This window comes from Euwallacea fornicatus, chromosome 36 (genome assembly GCF_040115645.1).
Source record: "Euwallacea fornicatus isolate EFF26 chromosome 36, ASM4011564v1, whole genome shotgun sequence".
Lineage (NCBI taxonomy): Eukaryota > Metazoa > Arthropoda > Insecta > Coleoptera > Curculionidae > Euwallacea > Euwallacea fornicatus.
This window is the reverse complement of record NC_089576.1, coordinates 2,089,593-2,110,776: the sequence shown is the minus strand read 5'-3', so window position 1 is coordinate 2,110,776 and position 21,184 is coordinate 2,089,593. Positions and strand designations below refer to the sequence as shown.

General features: G+C 35.6%; 1 protein-coding gene and 1 long non-coding RNA gene across 5 annotated transcripts in view; one reads left to right on the top strand and one right to left on the bottom strand.

Moving 5' to 3' along the window:
* The window catches only part of LOC136349165 (uncharacterized), a 30,062-nt gene extending 17,160 nt beyond the window's left edge, over positions 1 to 12,902 (top strand). Inside the window, exons 3-4 of one of the 2 annotated variants that reach the window (XR_010733769.1) lie at positions 10,559 to 10,783; positions 12,507 to 12,902. This is a non-coding gene — a long non-coding RNA (uncharacterized lncRNA). Of the gene's footprint in view, positions 1 to 10,542; positions 10,784 to 12,506 lie in introns of both variants that reach the window. The other variant, XR_010733768.1, reaches the window with a different exon arrangement.
* Root (ciliary rootlet coiled-coil, rootletin) overlaps positions 1 to 21,184 on the bottom strand; it is a 57,766-nt gene that overhangs the window by 21,787 nt on the left and 14,795 nt on the right. Inside the window, exon 1 of one of the 3 annotated variants that reach the window (XM_066300532.1) lies at positions 2,733 to 3,077. The exons of 1 other annotated variant lie outside the window; for it this stretch is intronic. In XM_066300532.1, the coding sequence (XP_066156629.1) occupies positions 2,733 to 2,750 (18 nt within the window). In that variant the 5' untranslated portion in view covers positions 2,751 to 3,077. Of the gene's footprint in view, positions 1 to 2,402; positions 2,687 to 2,732; positions 3,078 to 21,184 lie in introns of those variants that run through there. One more of the 3 variants, XM_066300531.1, reaches the window with a different exon arrangement.

Sequence of the window (21,184 nt, the reverse complement as noted above, 5' to 3'; positions counted from 1 at the left end):
CTTTAAAAATTTAACAACAATGGCTGTTTAACATACAGGGTCAAAACATAAACAGTAATTGAATTAAAAGTAAAAATTGATTAATGCACATCTGAAACATAATTAATTTCAATATTTCTGTCAAATAAAAAACTCTATCAAAATTTTGTAAATATAAATAGTGTTTTAAGTAAATCTCGATTGGAAACTATTAACGTAAAACCAAACAAGTTCGGGGGGAGGGGAATACAAAATGTACCTTAACCTCTTATTTTTTTTAACCGTTAATTAATATTAGATTTCCTTTTTTTACAATATGAGGCTTCTTAAGCTAAATATGTTTACCAAATATGGATTTAATTCTTCGCGAAGTACTTGACTTACTCAATAAAAAAGTTTTTAAGTTAAAACTTTGACACCCTGTATAGCGAGCACGAGACTCCAAAATGAAAAATGGGATAATAGAAGTTCTATTATTTTTCGTTAGAGAATCTGTAATTGATGGATTGACCTAATTTTTTGTGAGACCCTGTATAACGTTTTCGTCTTAGAACCATCCAGAGAATCAGTTCCTTACATATTGGAATACTCTTAGGTACCACTCTGTAGCAGGATTTTAACCGCGTATTCTACAGGGTGGGGCACCAAGAGCGTCCTATCTTACCGTTTTCCCATAATATGAAATTTTATTTAATTTTCAATAATAACATTAAATAATACAAACTATTGTCATGTTATGCCTTGGATTGGTTGCTATGGTTATTAAGGAAAGCTAATTATAGAGGACGAATTTTAAAAGTATTTATTACAGTTTAACAGATTCCCAAAAAAGTTTAAAATTTACAGTAAATTTTCGAAATGATGGCCATCATTTTCAATATATAATTGAATACGTTTTTGAAAAGAAAATTTCACTTTTGATAACATGTCTGGTGTTATTTCTTTGAATGCATTTTGAATTCGAATATTCATGTCCTCCTTTGTTGTTGATAGGTATAGAACACTATAGTATCAATTGAAAGGGAATTAATTAGTGATTCTAAGTAATACATAAAAATGTATATATTCCATTTGAAATAAGAAAGTTATGCTAAATTATAAGGGAGTAAAATTTTACCACTCTTTTTGCTTACCCTGTATATCAGTTTAGTAAAAAAATAATAGCCAAATAACTCATTTCACCTAGCAAAAAAATGTTTTCGTAACTCTTTCATTTTTATATTTTCTAAAATTTCTCGAGAAGCGATTGTTTTAGACCCAATGGTTGTGATACAAACTTCTACTATTTTCTTCTTATAATTCCAAATACGTAATAAAATATAGGGTGTTCCATTAAAAAAAACATACGTTTGAGATGTATCTTTTTTTATATACACCCTGTATAAATGAAAATATTTTTAAAATGTACTTCGTGAGGTCCTACATACACCTCCAAAAACAATTTTCGATTAAATTATTAATAAGGACGTAATACCCCGAGGCGCTCTTGGTGCCCCACCCTGTATACATAAAAATAATATAAAAAAAAAACATGCATTATTTTACCATTTTATAAATGCAGAACTGAAAAACAGTGACAGGCTCTAAAATTGTCAAAACACATAAAAGTTTCTAAATTGAATAGATAATTTAAATTTTCAAACTTAAACATTACGTCATTCTCGAGAAAAAAGTGTAGGATGATAAAACGGATCGCAGCCTCAATAAATATCACCCCGTAGATTTTCACGATCATCTATTCTTATTCGATCATGTGGACTCTAAAGAATAACTTATGCTTAAAATTTTAGCTAAATATTTCAAAAACTTTGGAAGCTCCAAAATATAAATTGAAAAAAATATTAAATTTCAACACCATGTATTTTCTAAACAAAGCATTTCTCGAATATAGTTTACATTGCAAACAATCCTTTTTTTATGTGTACAATACATGGATAACCCTTGCTGCAAGAAACCTAGTCACCCTGTATATCACGCCTCTGCTCGTGCTAGAGTTGTTGTGGGAATAACAAATAACCAACCGAAAGTCGTACGTTCATACCACCATCTTCATTCAACCCGTATACACTCCCACTGTTAATTTTAACCTGTTAGTTTGGTCTGTAGAACATGCATATTATATCTCTCTGTTTGTTATTTGAATATTACATCCCTTCCACGCACCTTAGACTCGTACGTATTACTTAACACACTCAAAAAATCAAACTACAAACTATAGCTGTTTTTTTTTCGGTGAAACTGTTTAGGCCTAAATATCGAGGTATTCCAAAAAGAAACTGTGAATTTAACGCAAATCCCGCTTCACCACTGCATTTTTCAAAAAAAACCATCCGAAAATGAGTACCATGTTACAGGGATTACCGTCATAATCGAAAAATCTGCCTTAATCCTCCTACCAGATACATAATTTTGAAAGGACTTACTCTAAGCATCTTGTCATAAACGAAAACGTCCTGAACGGGAGGGGGCGGTCGCGGCGGCGGCACAATGCGGTCGGCGTCGCCGACGTCGATTCGCGGCGGAATGAGCGTCGCTTCCGGAAAGTACACGGGACACCGCGATCCAGGCGGAAGATGGCGCAACGAGCACATCGCTTTAGGCCGGAATTTCGTGCGATTAATGTGCAAGGGGGTACGTTATGTGATTTTTAGGTGACCCACTTATATCCAGACCAATCGTGCATTTGAATGGTTCGAAAGAGTTAAAAAAAAAATCATCAGTTCTACAACGAATCGACATAAACTAGCACTAACTTCTTTAGCATCTTCCATTCAACCGCAACAGTCCATAGGCTAATGACCTCTCTGCGAACTTTCCATATTTAACGCACTCGATAATATTCCAGGATCGATATTTCACTTATGCCTAAAATTCATTGTGCTTCATATCCACCTCACGTGAGAAAGAACAAAAAAATTCGAACGACTTTTAAAGTATAGTTAGAACACACTCCTGGAAAGCCCCTCAATAACCCATTAACAGCCGAATTCCGAAAGCATACTGAAATACCAACACGTTTTCACACCATCGTGCATTATCCAGTATTCTTCCAGTAACAAAAGGAACTAATCAAGTGGATGACACTACTATATTATAATATCGATTGCACTTCATCGAATAAGCTGCCACACTAAAATTAAATTGCATAATGGCTGTTGAGTTATTTATAAGTGGGTTTTTCTTTAAAAATATGAGAATAAATATCGAGTAAAATGATCATCATCGTCATGTGCCCAATGTCTTACACAGCTTCATGCAAGAGCGGAGACTCGTACGGCATCGAGGTCCGAAAGCTTTAAATTCGGAACTTCTATAAAGTCTCGATCGAAGATCAAAAACGAGATGATTGTATTTTCGAAAAAAGTCTAAGTTTAATTGGCGAACCGTAACACTAAAAAAAATATTTTTGTTTCCTAATAATAAGGTAATAAAACGCACATTACGAGGACTATTTTGAAGTGATAAGTTTATGTAACGAAGCTGATGTTTTTTGAGGATAATGAGTCAAAAAGTCGCAATAATGAGTGCAATGTTATGAAAGTCAAATCTTTGTTTAACTAACATGTTTTTGGTAATTACCTATTTTTAAATATTCCAAAGCACGGATTTTGATATGCAATTGAGTTCAAAGTCAGGACCGGGTAGTGATTTATTGGATGGAAGCTTATTTGGATGAGTCCGAAGATTTATAGCCAGCGTCGACGTTTTTTTTGGCATAAAATGAGGTTCTAATTGCTAACAAATTTAAGTTCAAATTATCCGCTCGGGGCGTTCGTTTTTTTACCACAATTTGAATTGCAATGAATCAACAAATTTTACTCCAAGGGATGACAGGAGGGAATCTGGAAAATTTGAGATCGAAAGAAAATTCGAGTCAGCTCATTGTTTCAAAGAAACTCATAGTAAATACGGTGCAGCCTTGAGGCGCAATTATCTTCCGGTTTATGTTCATAAAGACTGGAATGCTCGCAGGCTCAAATACGACTTCGTACCTGCTGATACCTGAACGACAATCTGGACTTTTCAGAGACTGACCGACACATAAACTGAACTTTCGTTCTTCAGTCCATTATTCACGTGAGGAAAATTGCTGCAATAAGCGATATTTTAACCGGACTCCGACTTTGTAAATAATTTCATTAAAATTTTATTATTATATATTTTTTTAAAATTAATTGTTCAAGAATTTCGCATCACTCAGTAAAGTCACTTATCAGACGGTGGATATGTTCCGTGTTGTACGAGTCACTTAGATTATCCCTATAATAATACACGAACCGTTTGCAGTCTAAAGCGATTAACATTCTTGTTATACCGCGCGGCTCAAATTTTTACTTTTTATTGGAACCAGGGTCAGGTGACCCCTCAAATTAAAAGTCTATTAAAACTGCATCCGATTGTGTATTGTGACTCAAAATTTTTCGTTACTTTTCGAGAATAACAATCATAAATTTGGTAAAAAATGCAATACAAACTCGGTTAAAAAGTTCTGTGTAAACGATGGAAAAACTTATTTGTGGATAGAAAATTTGGGGTATGTTAAAAACGCTTATGTACAAAGGCAATTTGGACACAATTGAAAAACTTGAAAGAGAATACGTGCTGGTTGTGTCCAAATAAGCAACACAAAAGGAGAGATCGGCTCATTCGTCGCAGATGTGTTGCAGATGAAGGAGAGAATTTCAAACAATATTTATAACTTATGGCGTTTTTTTAATATTTTTCAATTTTTGCAAATACATTTTTTCTCTGTGCAAACGATTTTCTGTACCTAATACTTCCCTTACCCATTCAAAAGTACGACAAACTCAAGAAACGTTACCACGGCAGTAATGTATGTTAGAAAAGGAGAAACAGAATTGCTTCCAGAAGCCATGAGTCTCAAGTTAAACACTAGGAATAGTCACTCAATACCGCCTTTTTATTAATAACAAACGTCACTGAGATTACACTAATTTATATGTAAACGAATAACTATCGGCTACCCTATATTCTGATAAATGTCTTATGGCGATAATCTCTTTCACAAAAGGTAAACCGTATGATAATCGAATCGAAGGATGAGAGACATGACAATCCGGGACCAGACCTCTCCAACCCAACTCTCGATAATTACTGCCCTACCTCACCCAATCTTCATTTCGTCCTCTGGCCCCATTTTGCCCCCCTTGCGTGTTAAAAACAAGTGTGTCCCTTATTCCTGGGGTTCCTGGAAGTCATATCATAAGGAAAATGAATGCTTTAGTTTCGACAGAAGAGCGAGGAAAACCAGAACCCCGATCGATTACATAGGGTCGTACCAATACATAGAGTCTGTCTACTTAGGGGTATTCGCTAAATTTATGGTGGCGCCGACATGTATCTGGTTGTAGATGCTTTTTATTTAAGATGGAGAACATTTTGAAGCAATGGAGAGTTCAAAGTTTAATAAAAAGAAAGAAATAAAAAAGTTCGACTTTCGGGCTTCTAAAAAGTCAGCAAGGTTCAAATAAGGTAAACTCGCAATGGTTGTGCAAAACATGAAACTTAAATGGCTTTCCAACGGCACTTGGAATTTTTGGTATCATTTCACGTGTAGAACCCCCTTCCGAAGTTTGGGCTAGATAGTTCAGTGACACGCTATATAGAAAAAGTGGATCAAAACTAATGCTTAGACGCTAAACCTGCCTAAAAGGCGTTTCCTTCAGTAAAACACCCCGTATATCAACAAATAAGCTGAAAAACAATTAAATATCGCAAACGAATGCAGTTTTGTGCATGGTCTCTGCACACTAAATTATTTTGGCATTTTTGCCGGAGGTGACTCTGGAACCCCTGATGGTTGGCAAGAGTTCAATCGTTCAAAGCAATCGTGAATATTCCTCGTTCCGAGGGTTTCTGTGCCAAGTTAGAAATGACTGAAAATTTACTGTTTTGAATTAAAACCTCTTTGAATTGCAATTTTTATAGCGACCTAGGGCTATTTTCTAACGTAGATTACGTAATAACGCTTTGTGCCTTAAAATATGAAACATCCTGTATACAACTGGAATAAAGTTAAATTGTAACAATTAGTGCATAATTAGGTCAATCGCAATTAAGGCAGAAGCTCTTCTCTTATCTAAAATATAATAAACAATAAGTAATGATCCTCATAAATGTGTGCGATACACCCGTAGGACTTTGGTTAATTGTTAATATAAATTCAAATAACTACATAATTTAATATAAAACAAAAAAAATCACTAATTTGTTGATCTGATTGGTTGCTTACCCAAAACTTCCCATGAGGCCCCCAAAAATTACGAGAGAATATTCAATAATTGATCATTTTTACAGTTCAATCAATCTTGGTTTAATTTATCAATTTTAGCTAGTTACAACACATTTTGAAAACAATTATATCGAATTCCTATGAGTTCCCATGGGCACTTACAACAATTTTTCAATTATAACTCAAAAAGAAATGTGTCAGGTATAGGTGCCCAGGGGGCCAAAGCCCCACCCGCACCTTCAACTGGTGGCCCCTGGACACCTCTGATCTTGAACATCAAGCAACTGACCCCCTAAGAAGCGATCAGTGATAGCTAACGCAGAAGGTAAAATGAGTGAATCGTCGTGGAAGTGCCCGGTTTTGCTCTGTCGAGTGAGGGCAGCAGATTTCATTAGGACCCAGTACCTTCAGGCCTTTATTAAAGAAATGGGGAAGGATTTGGGAGGTGGTATCAACATTGTAACAGGCGACCCTGGTTTGCCCGAGAATACTATGACTGAGCAAATATAGATCTAGCTCTAGGGAACAAGACAGCATATAGAATGTGTTCAGTATATCGATCGGTATCGAGGGGGGCGACGCACGTTGTTGCAGGAATTATGCCGATGAACAATCCCATGGCAGAGAGGACTGAAATCCATTAGAGGGGGGAGGACGGATGAAATGTTAGAGAGAGCAAGTCATGGATGCAGGGCAGGGAAGATGAGTGATAAAAGCGAGAGTGAAAGCATGAAGAGAAATAGTAATCCGACAGGTGGAAGTATGGTTCCTTAAGAGACGGGAGATCTATTACTTCCTGATGCAGCTGCGGACTCTATATGGATGTTATAGATAGTGCTTCTACAGAGCAGTGTCCAAGGTGGCAAATATATAGGAACAAGTTGGAGGAAGACATGAGGATAACAATGAATGAGGAAAACATAGTGAATGAAAAGTTAAAATTGAAGAGACGTGGGCAAAGAGCAACAATTTCGTAAGAGAAATCCTAACTAAGAAGGAAAAAGTGGGAAGAATCATAAGAGACGAAAGCTAAAAACATCCGCCATCGCTTGAGGTAATGCCGAACAGTAGTCGCAAGTGGAAGGATGTGGAAGATTTTTCAAAAAAATTATTCCCACAAAATCTGATTGCTCAGATCACCAGACTAGGTATCCGTGAAGGTTATCCCTACCGAAAAAAAAAAAAAAATGTTCCCCAATGTCCATCGTTACATAATCATGGTAGATTTCATCGTGGAACAAAATTCCTATTCCATAGAATTATGTCAGTTTTCCTTATTCTGTATTCAGGGTTAAATATTCATAAATTTCTTGCCAACTGTATTAATCACAATTGGCACCCCAAAAATTTTTTTTTTTTTTTTTGGTTTGGTTTGGTCACTTTTGGTTTCGTGACCTTTGCTTTAAGATCATATCGAATTGTTTGCTGACTTGACCGAAAGATCATCATGGGCAAGTCCACCTCTTCAAAAACTGCATTCAAAGGCTACGTGACAAGGTATCATGTTTATTTTTTGGTGACCCATCGCGTTTTTCGCATAAACAATCTGCCTCTGAGATAACACATTCAGAGCAAATTAAAGCTTGTTAATAAGGGAATTTCTTTATCGGCGCCATGTTTTTATTTTTGGTGCACATATCCATCGAATTCCGATAGGACCACGTGCTAATCAATTGCTCTTATTTGTCGAAACAAGATTTTTTTTACTTTGCAACTATTTATGTTTTGTCTAGATTTTTAAAGCATCAATATAAATATATCTTAAGAGCTAAAGTCCAAGTTCACATGCGTTCCCATACGCCTACATGAAATTATCTTGCAAAAAAAAACTCGACTGTTTATGCTCTCCGGGGATACTACGGCTTTCGATATTCAATTATCAGAAATGTTTTCAAGTTCGGCCACCCCGAAGAGGAAATATGGCAGTTTATAATATTATGGGGGTTGTGACTGGTACGGTCATCCCTTGGCCCGGATCGGGGATGTGCCACATATCGAACCAAGATTTATCCTGCGATAAACTGCAGCGCTTATGTTAACTTTCCATGATCCCTGCTTTTGTTTATAGGGCCACACACACACAGTTCCTACCGTTTCTTCGTGGGAAATTTAAATTGCTCTATCCGAATCGGTATTAAGGAAATACCTGGAAACACGCACTTTACAATCAGGTTAAATAAGAATAAATCGAAAGAAAATTGGCTTTTCCATATTTGCCATTACTGCTTAAGGAAAACATCGGGTTGTAATGTCGTCATAACTGTCATGTACGAGGATAGTCCCAGAAGTACTCGACCTGACATATGTCATAATGCCGACCTGACATATGTCACAATGCCGACCTGACATATGTCACAACCCCGGCCTGACAAATGTGTAGGCGCCATCTGTATAAAGGGCGATTTTTTTTGTTAAAAGTTTGCCTAAACTACAGAAACTTAACCTTAAAAAAATTATGCCTAAAGTTTGAGGGTGCTATGTGGATTTGTGTCTGTTTTGGAGCCGGTTTTAGCGAGCGCTTACAGAGATTTTGTGAAAATGGATAAAATTTCTCATCGATACACGATAGAACTCTTTCATTCGAAACGTCTTAATCCATCCAACATCAAAGCTGGGCTAGATTCTATTCTGGGACAATATGGTCCTTCCTTGACGACTGCAAGATGCTGGGTGGCCGAGTTTAGACGCGATCGCACTCGCTGCCAAGACGAACTCCGCAGTAGTTGACCCAGTGACACTCCAGATTTGACCACTTCAGATGTTGTGGTAAAAATTCGAAAAATCGTACTGCAAGACCGTTCGCTAAAATTGCGCGAGTTAGCACGCATGATGCAATATCGAAAAGTACTGGACATCGCATTTTGACCGAACAATTGAATATGGAAAATTTGCGCACGAAATGAAGAAAAACGGTGCGGTGAGGATGTTTCAAGAAATCGTTTGGTAAAGTTTCGCAGCAACAAAACCGAGTTTTTACATCGATTCATAACCACGGATGAAACACGGTTTCACCATTTCACACCTGAGACGAAGGAGCAGTCAAAATGGCGAACTCAAAAGGGAAAATCTGCTCCAAAGACGGCGAAAACCGTCCCATCTGCCAGAAGGGTGATGCCTTCAGTTTTTTTTTTTAATATGTACGTGGGATCATTTTTGTTCGCTCTCTCTCTAGAATAAAAACAACCAACGGAGACTATGTTACAAATTCATTGCAGCTTTTGAGCGAAGGAATAAGGAAAAAGCGACCGCATTTGTCGAAAAAAAAGCTTTCAGATCAAGACAAAGCACCAGCCCACATTTCCGTAATCGCGATGGCCAAAATCAATCAATTTAATCTCGAACTTTTTCCTCAACCACCTTATTTACTAGATTTGGCCCTCTCAGATTTTTTCCTATTTCCAAACTTGAAAAATAGGTCATCGAAGGAGAGTTGCTAATAATGAAGAAGTGGAGTCTGAGGTTGACGCCTATTCTAAAGCATTCGAAGCTTGTTACTATAAATCCACAGAAAATCGCTGGAAAAACTGTGTCAATCTTAAAGGAGGTTGCGTTGCAGAATGACTAATATTTTCCAATTTTTTTTCTTTAAGTGTTAGATCGGGTATTTCTCGGACTGTCCCCGTATTTATGGACTTTTTTCGTGTGCAAAGGGAAAATTGGTAGGATTCAATAATGCCCCTTGAGTAACCATGACAAATCGGAATATCGGAAGATTTGGAACAGGCGTCATTAGTAGAAGAAAAAATAAACTACCTCTGTTTCCTTGACACGACATCACGCAATCGGTTTTGGCGATGTCTCGACTGCGGTTTTTCACAATAATTTTCCATAAATACGTTTTTCCTTCTGTGTATGAGGGTCACAATTTGCCTTCAACCCGCCTCAAGGGGAATCCATCAACATGAGATTTTAAGGCAAAACAAAATGAAAATAAAAAACATTGTTTCTTCCAAAGTTTCCCTAACCAGACTTCCTCCTAAAGTTCTTTTAACCTAAATTACAACGAGTTGACCTGTTTTTCCTTTTCCAACATGCCTAAGCTGAAGCATATTTAATCTGAATTTACTTAAGCCCGTTTCCTCTCCAGCCAAATCGTTTCAATTCGTGACGTTTGGATTATCCAATGCAGCTCAAACTTTCCAACAGTTTATTAGTGAAGTTTGGTAGAGGGACATGGTCAATATCTAGAAACGCTATTTGAACGGTTTAAAAAATGTGGAATAACCGCTCGTTTAAATTGCCTTTTGTGTCAACCAAACATGATATTCGAGCATGTTCCCCATATCACACAGTTAATTAAATTTCTATAGAAGATTCCTACTCAAGGCAGCTAAAGTCGAAGCCGATATTAATGGGTTATTACAAGGCAAGATAAACGGGAAGATCCCTATTACGTGGACATCCAAAGAAGCAATTAGAGCATTTGACGCGTGCGAAGTGTGTCCAGTAGAAGCCACCTTGGTGGCACATCCTGTACCAAATGCAACATTGGCAATTGCAATAATTTATTAATGGACGCCGGCAACCTCTTCTCCAGCCCTCATATCCACCGTAAGTTCTTAAATCCAGCTTAAGTCTTAGCATCGCTTGCGATCGGAACTGTTCATCTCACTCGGGTACGTCGCGCTTAGACATTCATTTTTATTTAAATAAAATATTATTATTAATTAAATACTATTTTACTACTGATTTAAATACTACGGGTGACGGACAATTAAATCCAGCAATTCGGTAGAGCGAAAAGTTCATATAAACATGTACCAGCCCCAACCGCTTCACACACAACATTCATTTAAGCACAAAGAATTATTATTGAAAAATCATGTGAATTCATAGAAATTTTTTTCACATAACTGAAAAATAGGGATAAATATAGATGCATTGTGAAACAAAAAAAGTCTGCATTTAACAAGAGATTAAACAAACAAGGGGGGGGTGTGTGTATGTGAGTGTGTGTGTGTGTGTGTGCGTGTGTGTGTGTATAAATAAATAATACTCTGTGGGGTTTGCAATCAGTTATAATATGTATTCAACGATGTAGGCCTCAAAACGTTGACCAAGTTTGAGTTTAATTGCTGAAAAGCCCTGGAAGGTACGATAGAAAAAATTGATATTGTATCCTATCTTGAAAACAAAGCGTTTGTAGACCATTTACAATTCTTTGCCTTGATTACATTATGTTGTTAAAGTTTTGCAAGATAATTTTGGGACACCCTGCCTAATATACGTTGTAATTGTATTTCGAAGTACTTTTTCATTTTCCAGAACCTCTAACTACAGTAATGTTCCTCTCCTTCCTTATAATAATTACTCAGTTATTTATATCTGTACAATGGCGTGTCGTTTTGTAGAGAGTAGAAACATGTAAACTTTGCAATTTAAACTTCCTTTCTGCAACAAACAGTTGCCGACATATCAGGGATTGAAGTTTGGGGCCATTTTCATATTTTTCCAAATTTTTAGGAAACCACTGAAAATCTGGCAACCTTGTAACAGATTCCTTAATAAGCTCCCTAAGGGACAATTTTCGTCTGTTTTGTTTGAACTCTCGCCGTTTCGGGGATAGTAAGGGTAGGCACACCTAAAAACCATTCCCTATAAAACCTACCAAAATTACAGGGTTGTACTCGCCCGGCAATTGAGATCTTCGTTATCTTGAGACATATCAGGACGGTTAGGTAGGGCAGAGCCGTGAAATGTATGTAACTATAAGTTTCCAAATCGGCAGCGTTGCCAATACTTTTCCCAAAATCCCTGGAAAAGTTTTTTTTTTCCATTTTTTCCCTTATAAATCCGAAACAGTTCATTATATTTAAGATGGGATTGAAGCATTCGCAAAAGCCTTTCTGGGGCAGTTTTTAACAACGTTATCAGTTTTCATCTATTGCGCCAAGTTTCCTAGATGCGAAGTGCATCTTTCGTTTTTCTAATTTTTGGTTTTTTGGCGAATGTCAGGGAGCGACAAAATTGAAAAACGGTTCACTCTAGAGCCTGACAGTTTGGCTCAATCAACGACCTCTTTCGAGCAGTTCCGCCATTAAAGCATTAGTTGAAAATTAAGCTTTTACGCAACACAAAAAACCAAAATTGTTCTAATTAATTAATTAATAATTACGAATTGGTTAACACTCCTTGACCAGTAATTAAGTTCGGAAAAGATCTTATTTTTGAAAGGACTGACGAGAAACGAAACAAAAGAAAAAATATTTGGGGCCTTGCGGGATTTACTTACAATGGCGTGTTTTATTGACCAGTAATTTAAATTTCATTTCAGGATGTCTACAAGTGCAGTGAAATACCTTGTGAAGACGGAAATAGGAAATAGTGTTTTCTACAATTTTGCACATGAGGGTTGATCTGAATTAACCAGTCAAGAATGAGTTTTAATGATTCTTAAATGTGAGTATTAGTGTTTATACATTAATATTACGCCATTAATTAAGTGATTAATTAATTGCACGTGTAATTTTTAATTAAATTTGTTATTACTAATTAATCTCATATTTAAATTGAATTCATGTGACAGTTGACGGATTGAAGGAAGATGAAGGAATTAATTATTTTTGACAATGCCCGGAAGGGATGTCATTTTATATTCGATTTTTCGTTCTCTCACGTCATTTTCTGTTATTTACTTGTTCTAAAAAATTGGAAATAATATAAGCAAAAATGTCTAATTTTTTCTCCCTACCAGATCACACAACCTAAAAGAGATTTTAAGTAGATTATTAGCTTCTTAGCATTTTCATCCCTTTCATAATTAAATGGATATTGGAAGTTATGATGTCACGACATTCGGTTATTTCCTGGTTGCTTCCTCCTTATTTTAATGAAATGCAGAAACGGGAGCAAAAAGTACATTATGCGAAATTGTCCAATTACAAATATACATTGTTGTAGGGTAATTGAATTGTCGGTAATATTCAAATAGTTGAATAATTTAAAAAGTTTTATTTCGTGAGTGTCCAATTAATATCCGACAATGCAAGGTGACTTTTTGAGCTCACCGACAAAGTGAGGCAGATGAAAGGTGAGGTCATTTTAGGAAAAACACTTCATATAGGCATATGTCCGATTTCAATTATTTAAGAATTTAGCCGAATTTAAAGTTTCCCGCATGTTACCTATTTATTACAAAAAATTACACAAATTAGACAGTTAAAAGTAAAAAATATCATGGGAGTTGCGTCAAATCTCCTCCTGCGAGAATTTACGTTTCACAACGAGCAAGTAATTAGTTTTTCACCCGAATCAGCTTATCTGGACGATTCCTTATATCAGCAGCAGCCATCTGTACTTTATCTAACAGTTCTCTTGTGTTAATTGTCTCTTGTTACACAATTGGTTTCATATGACCCCATAAATAGAAATCCAACGGATTTAAGTGGGGAGATGGCGGTGGCCCTGCAACTGGACCGGCATTACATTATTATAATTTTTAGTAATAAATCGGTAATGTGCAGAAAACTTTGAGGTCCTCTCAATCTTTAAATAATTGACATCGGACATATACTCATGTGAAGTTTTTTTCTTAAAATCATGTCACCTTTCATTTACATTGTTGACTCTTTGTCGACATGCTAAAAAAACCACCCAGTATAGCAATTGCAAAATGTAAATCTTGATTACCTTGTAGTCTCCAGCGAATGTACAGGGTGTTCGGTTTTCGAGTGTTTTGACGGGAAAGTTTTATTTCCCGACAAGGTAGGGAAACACTAGTATAGATGTCAAGAGCTCGATTTTGCCGAAAATATTAATAGCGAAAATCGCATTTCAATATTTTCAAAGTCCATAGCGCTAGAGGGCGTTTATAAAATTTCGGCCATTTTCAAAATTCCTCATAACTTTTTTGTTCAGGATAATATTGAAGTGAAACAAAAACATTCTTAAGGCTCTTTTTCGATATGGCTGCAGTGGCGTGCTTAGTTTTTAGCTACAGCGTACTGTTTTGTCAAAAACCGACATAAATTTTTGATCTTAAATGAATATCACAGTCAACTATGACATCAAAAAATGTCCAATTTAAAACATTTTTGACTATGTAAGTATGTCTACAGTTATTTTCAAAAATAAGCGATGTGTTTGCATCTTCTCAAACTTCTCCAGTTGCATTTAGTTTTTCAGCTTCGTTATCTTCATTTAAATCGTACTGTTGTCGTCTAAACTTTTTGAAACTTCCATAATTATGTAAATTATTTTTCAATTCATTAAACAGTTTTCTATCTGGACGATATCGCTCGGGATAGGTATAGAAGTGTAAGCCACAGGCTGCTTGTGAGTTTTCGTTTAACGATATAAAACATTTAATCAAATCACATTTTTCATAATTTTATATCATTTTTACTTAAAAAATCGGCATAAAATCAACGCTAAACATAAAAACTTTGACGCAAAAATTAAAATATATAAAATAAATAATATTACTTGGACGGCTGATACCAAAACCAGCTTGAATATAAACACAAAAAGTCTAACACTTCAGTTATTTTGAAAAATAATTATAGATATACTTACATGGTTGAAAATGGTTTAAAATGGATTTTTTTTGTAATCATAGCCGATTATGATTATCATTGAAAATAAACAATTTATGTTGGTTTTTGGCAAAACGGTACGCTGTAGTAAATTTAAGAACGCCACTGCAATTACATCGAAAAAGTGTCTTAAGAATGTTTGTGTTTTAATTCGATATTATTCTAAAAAAAGGTTATAAGAAATTTAAAAAATGGCCGAAATTTGAAAAACGCCGTGCAGCGCTTTGGACTGTAAAAATTTCGAAATACGGTTTTCACCATTAATATTTTAGGAAAAATCGAGCTCTTGACATGTACGCTAGTGTTTCTCTATTTAGCCGAGAAATGGGATTTTCTGTCGAAACATTCCAAGTTCGAACGCCCTGTACATACCACGTTGTCTCGTATAATCGAAAAAGTTTAGTTGCAGAACTTCCTGCGGATTTTAATTGAATTATTCGCTTATTTCGTTTGTTAATAAATTTTTTGGATATGCCCTCTTGCCGATTTTTGTACGTTCGGTTCGTTTGTTCTTCAAACTCTAATCAAAGCGCGTTTCTTCATTTCCAAAATTTTGTATTTGATTTTGATTATTTATGTTCAGTTTCATTCTCTGTTTATCCATAATAATGAATTGGAACCACTGGAATAATCGCTAAACAAATTTGCTTGCAAATTTCCATTGTCTAATTTTATTGTATTGTACCTATTTCTGTATAAACGCTAAAAATTTCAAATTTCTGCATATAGTGGACAGCACCATGAAATGACAATTGATCTTTGAAGAGCAGGAGAAAAAATGTTCAAGCAAAGCCAAGAATTTCAACGTAAAATTGAAATCACTAGAGTGCCCGGACGCTGTTGTCGTCACTTTTTCACAATTTTGCCTTGAATCTTGTCTTACTTTCACTGTCTGTTGGGGGACAACTCTTTACATAGTGAGGGATACCAAGTCGACTCTCTCAGGGCTCTATCCAGGGATAAATTGTCATTTTTTATATACATAAATGGCCAATCATGAGACGTATGTATAACTTGCATGCAGATCTTTCCGCAAATCCAATCTACTCGTACCAGTTGAGGAAGCTCTTACGGTAGCAAGGGCAAGCAACAATAACTGGATATCGAGGTTTTACCCGCCACTTAAGACCACTACCCGGCATTTGCAACGCTTTATAGAGAATAACAGCATACCATCCAAAACAGCACTCCTATCATGAAGATACAAGGATAGTCCAGCAGTACCCGACCTGACCTATAGAGAGCAATTTTTTGTTAAAATCTTACCTATATTACAAAGACCTAACTTTAAAAAGCTTATGGCTAAAGTTGATTTGTGTGCTTTTTGGAGCCGTTTTTAGTGAACGCCTTTAGAAATATTGTAAACGTGGAAAACTGATCATCGATACGTGATTCGATACTTTTATTTGAACAGTCTTAGTCCATCTAAAATCAAAACGAAATTGAATTCTACTCTGGGGGCATCTGGTTCTTCGTTAACAACTGTAAAATGTTGAATGGCAGAGTTTAATCGCGGTCGTGCGAGCTGCGAAGACGAACTCCGCAGTAATCGACTCAACGACATTCCAGATTTGATCTCTCCCGATATTGTAGTGAAAATTCACAAGACTGTACTTGAAGATGAACATTTCAAAAAATACTGTACAGGATGTCCAGTTTTGGACATTTCTGCAGGGTATCTCCGTTATTATTGCAGTTCGAGGGTTGGGATTTTTGCAGAGCCGTGTCATTTTCTTTGTAATACGAACGATGCCGCAAACAGATTTATTAGGGCCCTCTTGGCTTTTAAAATACAGGGCGAAGTTGAAAATTGTGCATTTTTAGACACCTCTTGTAATTCAGTTTTCTGAAAAGTTATCAACTAGTTAAAAACAGAATATTACACATTTTTTATGCAGAATCTAGTGATGTGCTCAATATTTTTCACAGATGTTCTCATTTTTAAGAAAAATGATCAAAGTTGAGATTTCTTAAGTGGGACGCCCTGCGTGTTAATTGGTAGTTACATTCTACTCACTAAGAACTTTCCAGAAATATACAGGGTGTTTCCTAACTACGTGTAAAAAATTTAAAGGCGTAATCCTCGACTGATTTTGAGTAAAAAATGTCTAATAAACATGTGTCCGCAAATGCCTTGTTTCCAAGATACAGGGTGTTGACTGAAAGACGTTGAAAAAGATTTTAAAGGTTTCGAAAGGTTTGGTGGTATTTACTAACTTGTTTATTGTTATTTTTTTTGCTACTTCCACTACTATAAACAAGATAGTCAGTGTTATTTTGGAATTTTACTCTCTAAAGTGAAAGAATTTAGTTCTGTGTCCCAAAAATCAGATTATACCTCAGTTTTGAACATTTTTCAAATGCCTAATTACACTAATCAAGAAATGGCCAAAATGGTTTTTGTTTACGGCCTTGCTGATGGTAAGTGTTTGCCAGCGAGGCACATTTACCTGGAAAGGTTTCCAAACCACCAAACCTTTAAAAACCTTTTTCAACGTCTTTGTGATACAGGATCTCTTATGAAGTAATGGTGGTCATTTTCAGCAATTCTTATAATTAATCATTAAAGCATTCCTCCAAAAATTGTCTTTTCTAAAATTCAAACACCCAAATTGAGTCATTTTGGAAATAAAATCTCTTTTTCTTGTCACATTTCAACACCCTGTATCTTGGAAACAAGGCATTTGTGGACGTATGTTTATTAGACACTTTTGACTCTAAATCAGTCGAGGATTACGCCTTTAAATTTTTTACACGTAGTTAGAAAACACCCTGTATAATGTTTCTAGACACTTTATTTCAAATCGAATGCTAGAATTTACATTTTCTTAAACAGACTATAGTTTGCCAGCAAGAAGTGGTATTATTTATTAAAAATGCATTATTGTCGATATATTGGGTTGTTCGATAATTAATGTCACATTTTTTATGTTTTTTCAAAGTGAACATACTTATATTAATAATAAATATTAATCAATGATGTGGTGGCCATCTTGGTGGATGACCTTTCGCCATCTTTCGGCAAGTTGGAAAATTCCGCTTTCGAAAAAGCCTTCATTTTTAGAAGGAAAAAATTGATTTAACTCATATTTATCGGCTCAATCAGAATCGAAATTTTTACCATTCAAATGATTTTGAAGAGAACGGAACAAATAATAATCTGATGGCGCCAAGTCAGGGCTATATGGTGGACGAGGTATCAGTTCCCAATTTAGTTCCAATAATTTTTGACGCGTTATTAAAGACGTACGGGGTCTAGCGTTATCATGATGGACCAGTGCCCCTTTGCGATTGGCGAGTTCAGGACGTTTCCTTTTGATTTCTTCGTTCAATTTCGATAGTAAACATTCGAATCAATAGTTCGGTCTCTCGGAAGCAGTTCAAAATGAAGAATACCCTTGTAGTCCCACCGCACAGATAGCAAAATCTTCTTTTGATGAATATTGGCTTTGGACCTCGATTGCGCAGGTTTATCTTGTTTGGTCCAAGATCGTTTTCGGACTACGTTATCGTAGACGATCCATTTTTCATCACCCGTTCTGACTCTTTTTAGAAGTGGGTCATTTTGGTTACGATTCAGCAAAGAATCGCATATGTTAATGCGTTGGGTGAGGTGAATTTCCTTCAATTCGTGAGGAACCCAACCTTCCGATTTGCTAAGGTACCCGAGCTTTTTTAATTGCAGAGAAACGGTTGAATTTGATATGGTCAACTTTTCTGCTATATTTCGAGTTGTCATTCGCCTATTAGCTTCGATTAAGGCCTTTATTTTATCGTTATCAATGGTGATTGGGCGTCCAGTGAGTGGTGCATCTTGGACATTAAAATTTCCGGAACGAAAGCGAGAAAACCAACGCTGGCAGTGGCGTTCAGTAAGGCAGTTCTCACCATAAACTTCGCACAATGTCTTCTGAGCTTGCACTGCATTTTTGCCCTTTCGAAAGTGAAATAATAAAATGTGTCGATAATGCTCACTTCGATTGTCCATCTTCAACTTAAATTTAAAACAACTTCTTGTTTACTAATCACGTTCGATTTTCGATCGAAAAGAGTCTGAAACATAACCTTTAAAATGGCATATAAGCGACGAGATCACTATTACTCGATATGTATAAATTGAGCCATCTATGAGAATCAAACGACATTAATTATCGAACAACTCAATAATATGTGTTAAACATATCTGGTTGTTTGATTCTAAACTTTTTATGCTATTTAAGATGTAAATAGTAAAAGGTTATTTCTTCTTGTTGTAGCGTTTATTAATGAAATAATTTAAAAAATCCGTATCTAAGAAATAATAATATGCCTTATAGTGGGCCGTGACCTTTGTGACGCTAGAAACAAAAGATTCACGTCGTTGTTTATCTCCTGTCAGAAATCTACTTTAACGATAACTCGAAAATATGACAGTTACGAAAAATATGACACGAGGGTATGTTTTGTACAAAGTAACCAAAATCCTCGAAGAGCTGCCGATTTACATTTCAACAGGCAAGTATGAAAGAATACAAATTTCTATTTTTTATTTAAAATATTTGCAGTTAGGTAAGGTGCTTTTAAGTAGCATCTTAGATGTGTATGGACGATAATAAAGGGACCTCTCATTATTTTGTAGATATCCCAAAAGATGTCAGCCGTTTCCCGATAGATTTTCCAGACTTAAAAGGAATCTAATAGAACACAGAGTCTTTACGCAGCCTAGTCCCAAAACATACAACGAATAAAATAAAAAAGCAGATGAAATAAATGTTTTTCCACAGTCAGAGCCATTCCATCAATTTCTTGCAGAATAACAGAAAGGAAAATTGGTATAAATAAAAATCGTGCTCTAAAGATTTTAAGGGAACACAAATTTAAAATTGTGCAAGAGCTGCACCTTGGAGATGCAGATCGGTGATTGATCCTCTGTCGTTGATATACAGAACAACTTGGAGTCAATGCTAATTTTGGAAGAATGGTAATCTGGTTTGATAAGAGCCATTTTTCAAGTGCTGTTATTAGGTCGCATAGTATGAAATGAGTAGATTCTCGAAATGCCACATTCAACTGCGAATAACTTCACTCTAAATCTACAGGGTGTCTCTAAAAGGTCTGTACAAAATTCTACCACAGATTTCTGAGGTTAAAACATGACGATTTAACTCAATTTACCTTAGTCCAAAAGTGGACGGTTTTCGAAATACAGGGCGTCAAAGTGAAAGCAAACAAAAATGCAAAAAAATTAATTTCTTGGTTGGTAATGCTGCTGTCTACACAAAATGTCGTATCGGGCGGTTTTTGGGGATAAGAAATCAGAATCCGTTTACATTTTCGATGCACGATGTAGAGGGTGTTGTCGGCGCTCGATGAACCCTCTTTAAAAGGGCATAACTTTTTCATCACCCGGTATAAAATTTATTTATGACTAAACTTGTGTTTTCCTACATTTTCTAAGGAAAAAAGGTATCTTGTTAAAAATCTCTACGAAGCTTCCTTCTTGAGATATTTGAAGCTTAAAGTTCGCTGCATGTCTTGAACAATAATTTTAATGTACTACATATCTATTCTTACAGTTGGATCGGAAAAAATCAAAACTTAAAAATGGAATACAAATTACTTGAAAACATAGATACCAAACATAAACACGAAAAAATTATACTTTTAGTAGATGTTCGAAATGACCACCATTGACTTGCATACAAAGATTAATCCGACGCAAGAAATTAAAATTTACACGCACATTTATTCGTTTTTGTTGTTAAATGCTTTGAATTCAGGAATAAACTTATAATTTTTTGCATTTCAGCGTTATTTCTAGATGCCCTAACATCATTTTGATATTACTAGTTTATGAATAAGTCGTACCAAACCTTGAATATTTTCAAGAATATGTTTGTTGCTCCACTTTTGTCCGTTACTGTATCATAAGAACACATAGAGGTTTAGAGGCAAGAAAGCCACTTTATTGGCAAAATATGGAACAATTTGACAAAAGGAATATTTCTTGGTCCATTGACAATGATAATCAAGCAATTGGCGAAAGAAATTCCAATTTTAGGTGAACTTTTCTTTAAAATGTTTAAATTTTTGCTCAAAAAAGTCTCCGTACGATTTCGTATAATTAAACTAATATTAACTAAATGTAACTGAATTATTCCAACAATAAATGTTTAATTTTTTGTCGGGTTTCCTTTAGACATTAATGCTGCACGTAATGGTCAATTCATAGAATTAACTAAATTCAATGATACATTAGGCAGTATTTCATTCAATTTCTCTAATAATGTTTCTTTTAAGTCCTTTTTATTATTAATTGTATTTGATTTTATTTTCCGCTCTAAGGGTTCCCACAGATGCTCAATTCGATTTAGATCCAGCGATTGGGGTGGGCGATTTAGAGTGCTCTCCATGTTATACAGGATGTTTCTAAATTATG